Source organism: Drosophila sulfurigaster, chromosome X, assembly GCF_023558435.1.
Source record: "Drosophila sulfurigaster albostrigata strain 15112-1811.04 chromosome X, ASM2355843v2, whole genome shotgun sequence".
NCBI lineage: Eukaryota > Metazoa > Arthropoda > Insecta > Diptera > Drosophilidae > Drosophila > Drosophila sulfurigaster.
Genome location: NC_084885.1, coordinates 15364823 through 15378294, shown reverse-complemented (window position 1 = coordinate 15378294; position 13472 = coordinate 15364823). Strand labels below are relative to the sequence as shown.

The following is a 13472-nucleotide window of genomic DNA, read 5'->3' as shown; positions in this document are numbered from 1 at the left end:
CTGCCCCTTTGCTAGGCACTTGTATGTGCGAAGACAATATTTGACTTTTCGACTTTGGCATCGTGCGAATCTCGTTAATTTTGCACAGCTCCCAAAGGTAGGCAACACTTTTTTTTTTGCGCACTAACTTTGCATATGCAGTTATTTTTGATTTGCTTTGTTTTGCCTAAGCATACGCCCACACACACACACACACACGCACGTGTACGCACGCATACAAAGGCAAAACAAACGCGCGTCGCTGTCGCTTTGGCAACTTGTTGCGCGCTAGCACAAAAGAACGAACTCAAAACAAAGCGAGAAATGCGTGGGAACGAACGTGGTGAGCGGTCGGTGGTGTGCTCTGGAGTAGTGTGGTGGGTGGTTGATGGGTAGGCAGTGGCAGTGGCAGTGGCCAAAGCAAAGCAAAGCAAAGCTCGCTCGCGTTGAATATTGAGTGCAAACTCAAGCGTTCTTATGCGCAAACAGTTCGTATGCCCGCGTATGCGTCTGTGTATGTGTATGTATGTGTGTGTGTGTTAATCCAAAAACACACACGCATAAACTTGTGTTGCTCTCTGCTGATTATTTTGAAGCGCGGACTGCGTTTGTGTTGTAATTGTTGTTGTTAATTAACTGAAATCGCATTAATAAAGTTACTTGAAGCGAGGCACACACTTACACACACCCGTTTACGTACATACATATGTACATACATACATATACACAAAGCTGCCGCAGCGCATAAAAAGTTTTAATTGGCAGGCGACGAAGTTGACCTGACCTCTAGCCAAAGCCCCACAGGCACACACACACACACACACACACACAAAAGTCGCGAGCAATTTTTAAGTGCATTTTGAAATGAATACACATGCATTCCCACACACACACACACAACCACGAGCACAGGATGCTTATTGTATTTACAGATGCGTGTTAAAATCGGATATTTTTCGTTGTTGCTGTGTGTGTTTGTTTTTTACATTTGAAACAGCAGCTAAATTATATTGTGTGAAAACTTCTATATTTAGTATAAAATATTTTAATTTCATTTAATGCGCACTGCAACACGCATTTCCCATTAACTTTGAACACATTCACATTTATTCGAATTGCAACCGCCAAAAATGTTTGTCGGCATGCTTGAGCGAATTTTTTGCATTTGAGTGAAGTTTGCATATAGTCGAGTGCTTCGCATAGACCGCATCTGTTGCGCCACAGTGGTGCAAAACGTCCAATTAGCTTGGCGTGCAATTCGTATGAAATAACTTAAGTAAATAGTAAATAGAAACTTAGATATAGTCATTTAAATTTATAGAAACTACTTTAATACAAATATTTCTAATATGATTAACATTTATTAAATAATATTTGCTGCAGCGAATTGAGTGTCAATGTACATTTGCCCTCGTAACAGTTCCATTTTGAGTTAACATTAACATTGAGTGAGTTTTTGGCATGCGACTTCAGCAGTAGCAGCAGTCCAATGCGAGCGAAGTAAACAGCACAGCAGCGTGCATTAACATTAACAGCAACAGTGGCCTGTTAAGCGAAACTCACTCAACAACTTTTGACGTTGGCCTGTGCTGGATTTTGTTTTGCTTCAGTTTGTTTTGTGCGCGCGTTACGAACGGTTCAGATTGCCGCGTGTTCGTGTGTGTGTGTTGTCGTCGTCGCATCGTCGCCGTCATCATTGTCGCCGCCACCGTCAACGTCGTCGTCTACTTTGGCGTAGTCGCAGTCGCAGTTCGTGCGAAACTGTGTAAATGTACGTGTATGTGTGCGTGTATTTCTTTGCTCTGCTTGCGCGTCGATCAGCGTCGGCAGCAGCAGCGCAATGATCTTTCAATATTTTTGTTGTTTTTTTTTTTTCTGTTTGCTTGTGGACTGGTGAGCGTGTGTGTGAGTGTGTGAATAATAAAGGCAAAAATGCTTGAGCAATAAACTGCAATAGTCGAAAGCCAAAGCGAAAGATAACAAAACAAATGTTGAAAAATTATTCACAACAATTAATAATTACATTTTTTTTCTCATCTTTATGCTAGTGTGTGTGTGTGCGTTTCTTATGTGTTTGTGAGTGTGTGTGTGTGGGTGTGTGAGCGCAGCTTAAAAAGAATTGCATGTGAAAAACGAGTTCTTGCAACCAAAACGAAGCAAGAGGCTAAGAGAAGAAAAAAGGGTTTAACAAAAGCCACAAAACAGCGAGAGCGCAACAAAAACAGAAAACACACACTAAAAACAAGCAGCAGTTGTCGAAGAAGAAGAAATAGCCGCAGAAGGTGAAGCAGAAGAAGAATTCCCATTAAAATGTTCGCTCTCTCTGGGTCGCTCTCTTTAAACGTGATCTCTCCCGTTCGCTCGCTCGCTCTCGTTACCTGCGGCAGGTGTGCGTGAGCGTGAGCGTGAGAGCGCTAAGCGTTGAGTGCGAATGATGGCGCAAAGAGCAATGCTGATAGATCAATATGACGACGACGTTTAACATTTGTTTAACGTTGTGTCTTGTGTTCTGTTTCTTCTTCTTCTTCTGATGTTGCTGCTGATCCGTCTTCTGTCTTCAATCTCCTGTCTTTTTCCCGCACACACACGCCCTCTGTTTTTATCGTTGTTGTTGTTGTTATAATTGTCTATTGCAGGCACAATAAAATGGCAGCAGAGAAAATGCTCAGCAAAAATATAAGAAGCGGCAAACCTCATTGAAAATACAAAATAAGAAAAAAACAACGAAAACTTTTTTGCCAAGTGCACACATACAATAAAACAAATAGCCGAAGAAGAAGAAACAAAAAACAAAACAACCGAAAAAAGTGAGAAAAAAAAATTAAAGCAGCAGCAGCAGCAGCCGCAGCGGCAAAGTAACAGACAAGCTACAGCAACAACAACTGGCGCAAATGAAGCAAAGGCAGCGACGATCGTTGGCGTCGTCGCTGCGGCGCACCAACAAAATACCAGCAGCAACAGCAACAGCAACAACAGCGTCAGCGACAGCGCCGTCAGCAGCAGCTTGGCTTAAAATGCCGTCGACGACAGCGCTGCTTCTGTTGTTGCTTTTCGGCTTGGACAGCTGCTCATGTTACGCGGGTAAGTTCTGTCTCCTCCTCTGTCTCTCTGTCTCAGTCTCTGTCTCTTTCTCGTGTCCCTGTCTGCATCCCCTACTTTCGTTCACTCGCTCGCTCGCTTGCTCTGCCTTTATTATTATTATTATTATTATTATTTCTTTTTATTTTCGGCGTGCCTTGCAAACAAGTACAAAACAAACAGCCCGTGGGAATTTTTCGCTGGTTCAAAGCATAGCCAGGAAATTAGGCAAAAGCGAGCAAAGAGTATTTAGTAGCAGGCGGCGTAGTATAAGAAGTTGTATAAGAAATAGTATAAGTTGTAGTAGAAGAAGTTTTTGTAGTGGAAATTGTAGTCGATGCTTTACTAAATGAAGTTTGTAGTAGAACTTTTGGTAGAAATTTTTAGTAGTATGTAGGTGATTTAAATAGTAGCTGGAGTTTTGTTAGTTTAGCCTCGAGCAGTTTTTAGCTTAGTTGCTTTTGATAATTTGTGTCGGGTTCTGTTATCAAATGAAGTCAAACAAACTGACCTCAAAAAAACAGTCACTTGAGCGATTTACACGTGTCTTTCAAATGCAAGCCACTTGAGTCTGTGTGTGTGTGTGTGTGTGTGTGTATGCACACGCACATGTTTGCAGAAGTACAGTGTGCACTCAGTTGAGTGCACACAAAGGCCAGTTTAATAGTTATGCGAGATGAGTTTTACATTATTTTATACATTTTGTTTATGCATTTTTGGTTTTACTGAAGCCGAAAGTAAATTCAATAGTGAAAACTTGCTTAGTCAGACATAGTTTTCACTGTTTTGAAGTTGATATAGAAATGTAAATTTAAATGTGAAAATTCTTCAAGTTTTCGCATAACTACAGAATGCACAATAAGAAGAACAAACTTGAAATAAATTGTTATTGAAAACGCAAACAATCAAAAGAAAAGATACATGCTTATTATCTTTTTTTTTTGGGGAACTTCACATAATTGGAATGTATTTTAGGGAACCTTTGAGAGGCCTACGCGCAACGCTGCAGACAGTAGACTTATAGAGTAGGAGTTGGCAAGAAATTCCAAATCAAGTGGGAGTCGCGAAATATAAGATTTTTCAATACCCAGACTGAGATTCATTCTGTGCTATTTAAGCGGAAGAATGTGTGCAACACACAAAAAGACTAAATATAGATGGGGAGAGATGGACAAAGAAATTGTCTAGGTCGGTATTTTTAGGCAATCAAATTAGGTTTTATATCATAACTGATTTAAATTGCACAAATTGTCCAATTACTTGCCGGCTTAAGTAGAATACTTTTGGGCTTATTTATAGCAGACACCTGTCTAATTAAGCACTGTCAGCTAAAAGAGATGAGAACGATTAGCAAAGAAGCATTATTGTTAATTTGTTTGTTTAGATTATATAGATAATTAATCTCGGAGCTTACATGAGTAAAAGAGTAAATTACAAAGTTGATGTTGGAACGAGGAAATCACTCTTCTCTGATGCGTTTAATCCTCTCTCTCTGACTCTCCTAACTAGCTCTGCCCCATGTTGCACGAATACGTGTGCATTTAATTCAGCAATTAACGGCACACTTTGTAAATTAATTATAATCAAATAGATTGTTGGCTTCTCTTTTAATCATTGTCACAAATAAATTGCCTCGCTGATTAAATTCAATAAAGTGGAATTTTGTTTGTGATATGTGTTTGATAAGAATTTTTGCTTTTTATTCGAAATGCAATTTATTAAATATATTTTCTAAAGAGTTCGTCAACATTACATAAATATTATAACCTGTGTGTATTTTGGGCATATTTACAATTCTATTTGATTTATTTTTATCGCTTTATCGCACATTAAATTTTAGGTATTTAGTGCATTATTTTTTAAATTGGTTTTTAATGCTGATGCCACTTGAATCCATTTATATTCCCCCCAGTTATTCTCCCCTCCACCCCGCCCCCAATTTAAATATTTACAAAGCCTCTTTTATTTCCATGTGAATAATCATCGTTGTTCCATTTCATTTCAATCCATTTCATTGCGTTTCGTTTCACAAATATTTCGAATTTCAATTAGCTAAAAATCTATAATTGAAATAATTGCGTTAATTGAGATACACCGAAACGCAAAACAATAACAAAAACAATAACAATAAGAACACCCGAAAATTTCAACAATTATCCAATTTGTGGAAAACAAAACTAATTAATGAATGAGTGGAGAGAATGAATACCTGTAATTGCTATGTGAAATGGTGGCATTAGAATTCCAAATTCCGAATTCCGAATTCAGAATTTTTAACGCCGTTCCCAATTATCGAGCACCACAAAATACTTCAATAAAATTTCAATTTTCTGTTGTCTCTATCGCTCTCTCTATCTCTTTCTCTCTCGCTCAGTGAATATGTTTGTTGTTGATGTGCATATTTGTTATTCTATATATATGTTTGAATATATATGCATGAGATTCTCGCTTTGACATCGAATTGGACTTGTGTGTGGGGTGTGGTGAGTGTGGAAGGGGAGGGAGGGAGGTAGGTAGGTAGGAAGGTATGGGGAAAGATCAAATATTAAATATTACATTACACACACACAACAAACATTGTCGTAGTCGAGTTAATTAACAGAACAAGTCTGCAATTTGAATTTGAAATGCACATTTCACTTCGTCAAATATAAACACGACAATCTGTAACCATCGATCGAAGATTAAATTAATAACTCCCAATTCGAAAATGTCGGGAATCGTTTTTCGAAAATTTAAGTTTTGAAACAGATTTGTAGATTTCTTATTTCTTTATAAATCCTACAAATTTTATTGGCATCCGACTAGAAATTCCCATTTATGCTCATCTTTTGCTTGCTTAGAAACTAAGTTAAAAATTTATAAAACTTGTTATTAATACTTGGTGCTGATTAGTTTTTAACTTAAGTGCCTGCTATTTTAATCTTGGATTTTACGTTTATTTTTTAGTTTTCTGTACATATTGTGTATAATAAACTTTTTAACTGTCAAAACTTGCTCTGAAATTGGCTATAAAAAGTTCCAATTTCTAAACAAGTTTGCATTGAATGAAATTTTTAATGTTAACACATTTCCAAGTTTATTTTTTATTAGCCTTTTTAATTATATTGAATCTCTATTGATTAAATTTATATATTCTACATATATCATACTTATCCAACCTAAGAATATCTCTCCAAAGTGCTGCACAAATTTAAAGTCTGACTTTCATCATAGTTCCACTTCTATAGACTGTAATATTTTTTCATTGAATTCGATTTTTAATTATAAAACGTTTAAGAAATACTTTGTATGAGAAAAACTTTCAACAGGTCTGGTATATTTTGAATGTAGTATATTTTTAGTATTTTTGGTATATTAATTCGGTATATTTTAAAGTTTATACTACACTGATTGTAGCTTTCTTACTTGTTTTGTTTTTTGTTTATTTTCGTTTATAAACTTTTATCGTTTTTATTGTAATTTTGATATATTTTTATGGAATGAAAACATTGCTTAATTTATTTATTACCATTCCATAAATGCTACATATTTCATATCTATTCGATTAGAGTATTGTTGTCAAAAATTCTCCCAATTTTGCATATAAACTGCAGCAACATGCAATACTTGTTTCTCCTTAGTTTTCTGGGGGGAAAGAAACACTTCAACCGCATTTTATTTGCCTCTGAAGTGGGTGTAGTTTCTTTTGAGCTTTGCTTTTTGTGTGGGTGAAGGTCATTGAGAAATTTGTATATTGAATATGCATTTTAGGTAAATAATATTGCCTTATTTTTCACCTTCAGTGAATTCACATAAAAGCAAAAACAAAACCAAAACAAGCGACGCCAACGCAGCGTCAACACTTTTTTTTCACAATGTTTTCGGGTTTTATTTTACTTTTATTTAATTTCACGCTGTTGTTGTGGGAATACAAACGATATCTATGTGATTTATTTAAGAATTTCGCAATATTTATTTACATATCAAATATGACGCGACTCGTCGTGAAAACTGCTAAAGAAGCAGCTCGAAGGATGAAGTTTCCCGTTTCCCATTTTCAGTCTTTCATTTTGCACTGTCTCTGGGCATGTGATCAGCTAATTATCTGTCTCAGATTGGACATCCAATCAGTTTGCTGTGTGAAACCTGTTTTGTTGTTGTTTGCACTGGACGAAGAGTCCAAAGAGTCGCAGTCTTTTTTTTTTGAAATTGTTTGTGCAGCTGTTTGCCACTTTCTTTGCTTTGGCGTTGCATGTGAATTTTTGTCAGTCGCAAAACGAAAAGAAAAACAAGTAAGAATGCTACAGTCGAGTGTGCTCGACTTTGAAATACCCGCCACCTATTTTTGATGAATGTAAAAAACTACGGATACATTTTAAAAAAATACCAAATTATTCTACCGCAAAATACTAAAAATATACCAAAGGTATATTGGTATATTGATATAGTACAAAATATTCTAAATCAAAATATGCAGTATAAAATATACCAGATTATCATATACCACAAAATACTAAAATATACTAAATACTTTATTTGAAATGTTGAAATAGTACTGCTTACAAAATGTACCATAGAGTACAAAATATACCAGAATGTCATATACCAAAAAATTATAAAATATACCAAATATCATATTTGGTATATTGATGTAGTAAAACATTCCAAATATACCATAGAGTACAAAATATACCAGAATGTCATATACCAAAAAAAAATATAAAATATACCAAATATCATATTTGATATATTGATGTAGTAAAACATTCCAAATATACCATAGAGTACAAAATATACTAGAATGTCATGTACCAAAAAAATGATAGAATATACCAAATGTCATATTTGGTATATTGATGTAGTAAAACATTCAAAATATACCATAGAGTACAAAATATACCAGATTGCCAGCCAAAGCAGCCATGCAAAAGAATTTCTAAAATACGTTTTACAACAATCTCTGAGATCTAGGTGTTCATATGGAAGGTCGGACGGACAGACAGACGGACATGGTAATATACTTTATAGGGTCAGAGATGTTTTTTCTGCCTGTCACAAAACTATAATACCCTTTTACTCTATGTGTACTGGGTATAAAAACAGTTTCTCACAGTCGTCTCACAACTTCTCCGATTACAGCACACAGACAAAAAAGCAAAAAAAAAAAAAAAAAAAATAAAAATACAGATAAATGATAAAAGGTGCAGGCATAAATTTACCATATTTTTTGTACTGTTGACAAAGGCTTGCAACAATCTGCTGCAAATTGTGTGCAAAAAACTTGCATATCAATATGTAACATATTGAAATCGAGCAGCTCTCTTGTTCTGATTACAACTGGCACAAAACAGAAACAGAAACAGAACAAAAGCTTTATGTTCTCCCGTTCTTATATACTATTAAAAAGGTTCAATTTTGTATTTATTTAAATTGATTGGTATTCGGAATTTTTTTTTTATGTAAATTTCACAGCTCCAAACTTAAGCTAGTAAAACTGCTTTGGTTACTTCAAGTAAACATTTCATTTTGTGTTTTTGTGTTGCATTGAAATATTTCCCCTTTTTGTAAGGGGAGATTAACAATAAATATTTGCTGAACAATTTCTTGTTTATGTCTCGTCGTGGTAGTGCATTGAAAATTCGAGCATGCCCTGTTTATGTTTCATTTCACACATTTATGCATTTGAAATGCGAGTCTTTTCATAATTCTCGCAGATCATTTTTTCAGCCAGTCAGCAGTAGAACGTCTTTGTTCCAGTGACTCGCAAACTGTGCGCAGTTTAACAAGCTGTTGTTGATAGTTTGACAAGCATTGAACTTAAGCACATTTGGCTTTGTTGTGTTTTGGTCGTGTTGTCTGATTATGCCTGAGAGCATAATTCAAATATTTAGTGCACAACCAACATTTTTGGTGGCAAGAGAGCGAGAGAGAGGGAGAGAAATATAGATTAGATAAATCATATTTGTGTTATCCCGAGCATTGTTTTATTGCGCACCAAATTGATTGACCCACAAAACTGCAGCAGCAGCGGCTGCATCAATAATAATAACAATAATAATGCTAATAATAATAGAGGAGCAAACACAACAGCAACATGTGCCGCATGCCGCATGCTGCATGCCACAACAAAAAAAAAAAAATATAAAGCATGTGGTGCTCAACACAATTTTGTGCATTATTCTAATGCGTTTTTATTGACAATATAATCGCATTGCACATTTTGATGCTACATCAGCATCAACAACTAGCCTTCAACTAGCTGCCTCATCAGCAGCAGCAGCAACGAGCATAAATAACAATAATAACAATAACAATTATGCGATATGCAACACTATCCCATTCATTCTGTGTGTCGCCTCCCTTTGTGTCGTATGCAAAAGTGCCAAGCACAATGGCAAAAATCAGCAGGAGGCGGTCAAACAATTTTGGAATCTAGCAAATTACATTGCCCAATATTCGACTGTGGTGGCATGTGGCATGTGCGGCATGTGCTGTGCGACATGTGGCATGTGGCATGTGGCATGAGTTGTGTTGTGTTGTGTCGCTATTTTTTTTTCCTTTTCGCGTTTTGTTGTTGTTGTTTTCGGGCGATAACCGGTCATTGCTCACTTAAGTGCCCGCTGTCCTGTCACACGCGAAATGTGCCACAGTCGCAATCGCAATCGCAGTCGCTGTGGCAGTTGCTGTGGCAGTGTCTGTGGCAGCCTCCTCGCTGCACTGCAGTTAGTGCCACACTTGCCTCTTTGCCTCCTTCTTGGCAGCCAAAAACTAATCTGACTGCTGCGCCTCTTTCTGCAATACATATTTTGCTTGTTTGTTCCCCTGTCCCCTGTCTGAATTAGCTGGGCCAACAAAAAATCTTGTTTCAATTCCGTTTTATTGCCAAATAAAATATCTTCAAATTTTCGATATCAAATTTACCTATAGCTAACATTTTTGTACAACTTTTGTTTTTTTTTAGTTTAGTCAATAGTTATTTCGCCTTTACTTAAGCGGTTGACAAAGATTTTTGGCAACTATTTGTATAGAAATTGGTTTTATATTAATTTTAATACTATATTTAAAATGATCTTAAACATTTTTGACAACGATTTTCAATGTAATCGATTGCATATTTATGTTTATATCATTTCTAAAATGTTCTTACAAATTTTTGACAAACACTTGTATATTAATTGGTATTATATTTATTTTTAAAATATTTTTAAAATTAACTTTAACATATTTTTAAGTTTACAAATTAATTATAGAAGGATTTAAAAGAATCGTTGGAAAAACAGCCTTTGACTCATTTCAGAATTCATTTCAACTGCCTTTGAAAAAAAGAGATGTTGAAAAATAGAATAGGCTTACTAAAATAAACCTTTTATTTTTAATGCAAACATTTTATAAGACCAAAATAAGCTAATGTCGTTAATTGGCATTAATTTAGATTATATAATAAGTTAACACACCAAAATTCAGCTTTCAACTAAAGAAAATAAAAAAAAACAAGTAAGATACCTACAGTTACAGTTCTTAAAATATACTAATATACCACATAAATACCAAGATATACCAACGGTAATATTTAGTATATTGGTATACTATTACATGCATGAGCTTAATTATTCTTGAAATATACCAAATGAATATACCGCAAATATATCGAATCATATATTTGGTATATACACTCGAAATATACCATATACTACACAATATGAGTAGTGGGTATAAAAATAAACAACATTATATTAAGAGAAATTTCTAGAGAAAAGTTTAAAATATATATTTATATTCTAACTTTTGAATAGATTCAATGAAATATATTTCGTTTAATATTGACGAAAGTTTATAACAATTTTGTTTGGAATTTTGCAATTTGCCTAAATGGCAAACAACTCGCATACTTTCTGGGCAAATCAACTGCAAAGTTGTCCGTTTATAGAGGTCTCACTGTAGCGATAAGACGAGCGTTGTTGTTTATTTTAATCGACTGATAGCTTTGTTGTCTTTTCAGTCTTGAGTTTTGGCTTTACTTTGTAGGACAACGACAAAATAAAGGCAAAATGGTTAATTGCAATATTTAAAATTGCGTGTGGAAGCCACAAAGGCATGGGGCATGAGGCATGAGGCATGCGGCAAGCGGCAATTGGCAGTCAAAGTTGTGTTGCAAAACAATGCCGCAATTGGAATTTAATTGCTTAGGAAATCGGAATTGTGGTACAGCTAACTGTTGTGTTAACCTTCCACTGGGTTTGGTTTTGTTTAGTTATGTTGTTGTTTTGTTGTTGTTATGTTTTGCTTAGCCTTAGCCTACGCTTTGCTTTTTAAGTATTCTAAAGTTTTCTCCTCGAGAACTTTGCTTGCTCTCGCTCTCTTGGCACACACACACCTTTTGTGTAATGTTTCCGTGCCACACTCAATAAATTGTTGTTGTTGCCGCTGCTATTGCTGTGATTTGTTGTTATTTGCTGCTGTTGCTCGCTTTGGCGCGCATTTCAATTAGCATTGTGCCACTTGCAACAAAGTGTAGAAAAAACACCAACGAAAAATTAAATGGAAAAAATAAATAAAATGCAATCAAGTTGATTCGTTTTTTTTTTCGTTTTTTTTTTGGTTTCTTACTGTTGTGTTTGCTTTACCCTTCCTCTGTCGTTTTTTACTTTTTGTGGCCCGTTGTGAGCTGCATTTTGAGCAGTCATAAATAATATTTCTTTATTTCTTCTCCTCGACTTGGTTCGTTTTTGAGGTTGAGCTAAGGTATTTGTACTTTTGCTGCTGCTGTGGTGTTTAGCATTTATTAAGCACCTAATGAGCTTACAACGCAAGCGGCGGGCACGTGCAACAACAACAACAAAAACAACAACAACAGCTGGCAACTTGGCCACATTCAATGGGTCAGCTGTAAAACAGAAAGCAATAATGCTGCAAAATTGCTGCAGCGAATGACTCAAAAAAGAGCGACTTTGTAATGCCCTTGAAAGCTACAAAATTCTATATAGAAGATACTAGAAAATTAAAAAAATATATAAAAAAGAAGTAGAAAGATAGAAATATAATAGTTAAGAAAGACAACATAAATGGTTTGCTACATATAAACGACATATAAATAGCAGTAAAAGACACTAAAGCCAAAAAAGCGTATATATTTTATATAATAATAATAATTAATTATATAATAATTAATAATAAGAAACATAGAAAAGTAACAATTATTTTAAATGAAACATAATAATATACAAAATAAAACAATAATATAAATAAAATAATATAAAATAAAATAAAAAATAGAATGAAATAAATATTTACAAAAAAAATAAAAATATGAAATAAAATAATATGTAATAAATTAAGATTACAAAAAAGAATAATAATGTAAAATAAAATAAAATTAAAACATAATAAAAACAAAAAGAGTAAGAGTAAGAAATAAATGAGAAATCTTATTGTTATTATTATTATTTACATATTAATTATTATACAAAATAATATAATAACTAAAAGAAGGGAGTAACAAAATGATAAATAAGATAGTGTATTAGACAAAAATGTATGTTTATATATTCATATACATATATTGAAAAAGATTGAGGTAGTAATCGTATAGATAGAGAAGCAGAAGACATTAGAAGACCTAAAGAAAATAATCCGTATATTAAATAAAAGATATTGGAAAATGCTAAAATAAGAATAGATAATAAGAAAGTAGAGAAACATATATGAATAGATGAAGGTTTATAATAACTTAATCTGAAAGAAGTAAACATCTATTTCATGTATTGGTATTTCTTATTTAAATGATAAATGTAACAATTGCTGTCAACAATCTTCGGTGCAGATCAAGAAAGAGTATATTTAGTACTTTCGTGATGGTTTAACTTGAAAATATGGATCCTCCAACACTATCCTCGAGAGTAGCATGAAAAGTAAATGGGAAAAAACTCAAATTCATGTTGGAACTGTTGAAATGGACATTTACAAAAAATAACCGAAGATTTATGGGCTTGAGCTCTTGAGCTGAGCTTCTTCGACTTGGCACTAGAATTGTTTGTTGTAATTAATATGCTAGTGAGGCAGCCAGCCACTGATGAATCGACTGACTGCGTGAATGAATGACTGACTGACTGACTGACTGACTGTCTGTCTGATTGACTGCAACACTAAGAAGCAACGGCAATGGCAACAGCAACAGCAACAGCAACACTAACCGCAGCGGCAGCAACGTCAAACGATCAAGGCCAACGAGTTGATTGCGCTTGGGCCTCGTCTAAGGTGTGGCGAGAGGGAGCGGTAGCAAGAGAGGGAAGCGAGGGGCACTGGGACGGGACCATGTCTCTGCAGGCCACTCGCTGAGTACCTGAGCTTACTGGTTACCTTTTACCGCATTTGCATAAACTGCAAACGAAATATCCAACATCAAAATGAAGTCCATGAACTGCAGCAATGAATAA

The 13472-nt window shown here is 34.8% G+C and overlaps 1 protein-coding gene across 16 annotated transcripts in view; it reads left to right on the top strand.

Annotated features, from left to right (window-relative positions):
• The first annotated feature begins 1580 nt into the window (after positions 1 to 1580).
• LOC133848151 (protein sidekick) overlaps positions 1581 to 13472 on the top strand; it is a 116952-nt gene continuing 105060 nt past the window's right edge. For 8 of the 16 annotated variants that reach the window (XM_062283593.1, XM_062283592.1, XM_062283590.1 and 5 more), the window contains exons 1-2: positions 1582 to 1750; positions 2616 to 3060. In XM_062283593.1, the coding sequence (XP_062139577.1) occupies positions 2871 to 3060 (190 nt within the window). In that variant the 5' untranslated portion in view covers positions 1582 to 1750; positions 2616 to 2870. Of the gene's footprint in view, positions 1763 to 2615; positions 3061 to 13472 lie in introns of all 16 variants that reach the window. The other 8 variants (XM_062283581.1, XM_062283594.1, XM_062283586.1 and 5 more) reach the window with 3 other exon arrangements.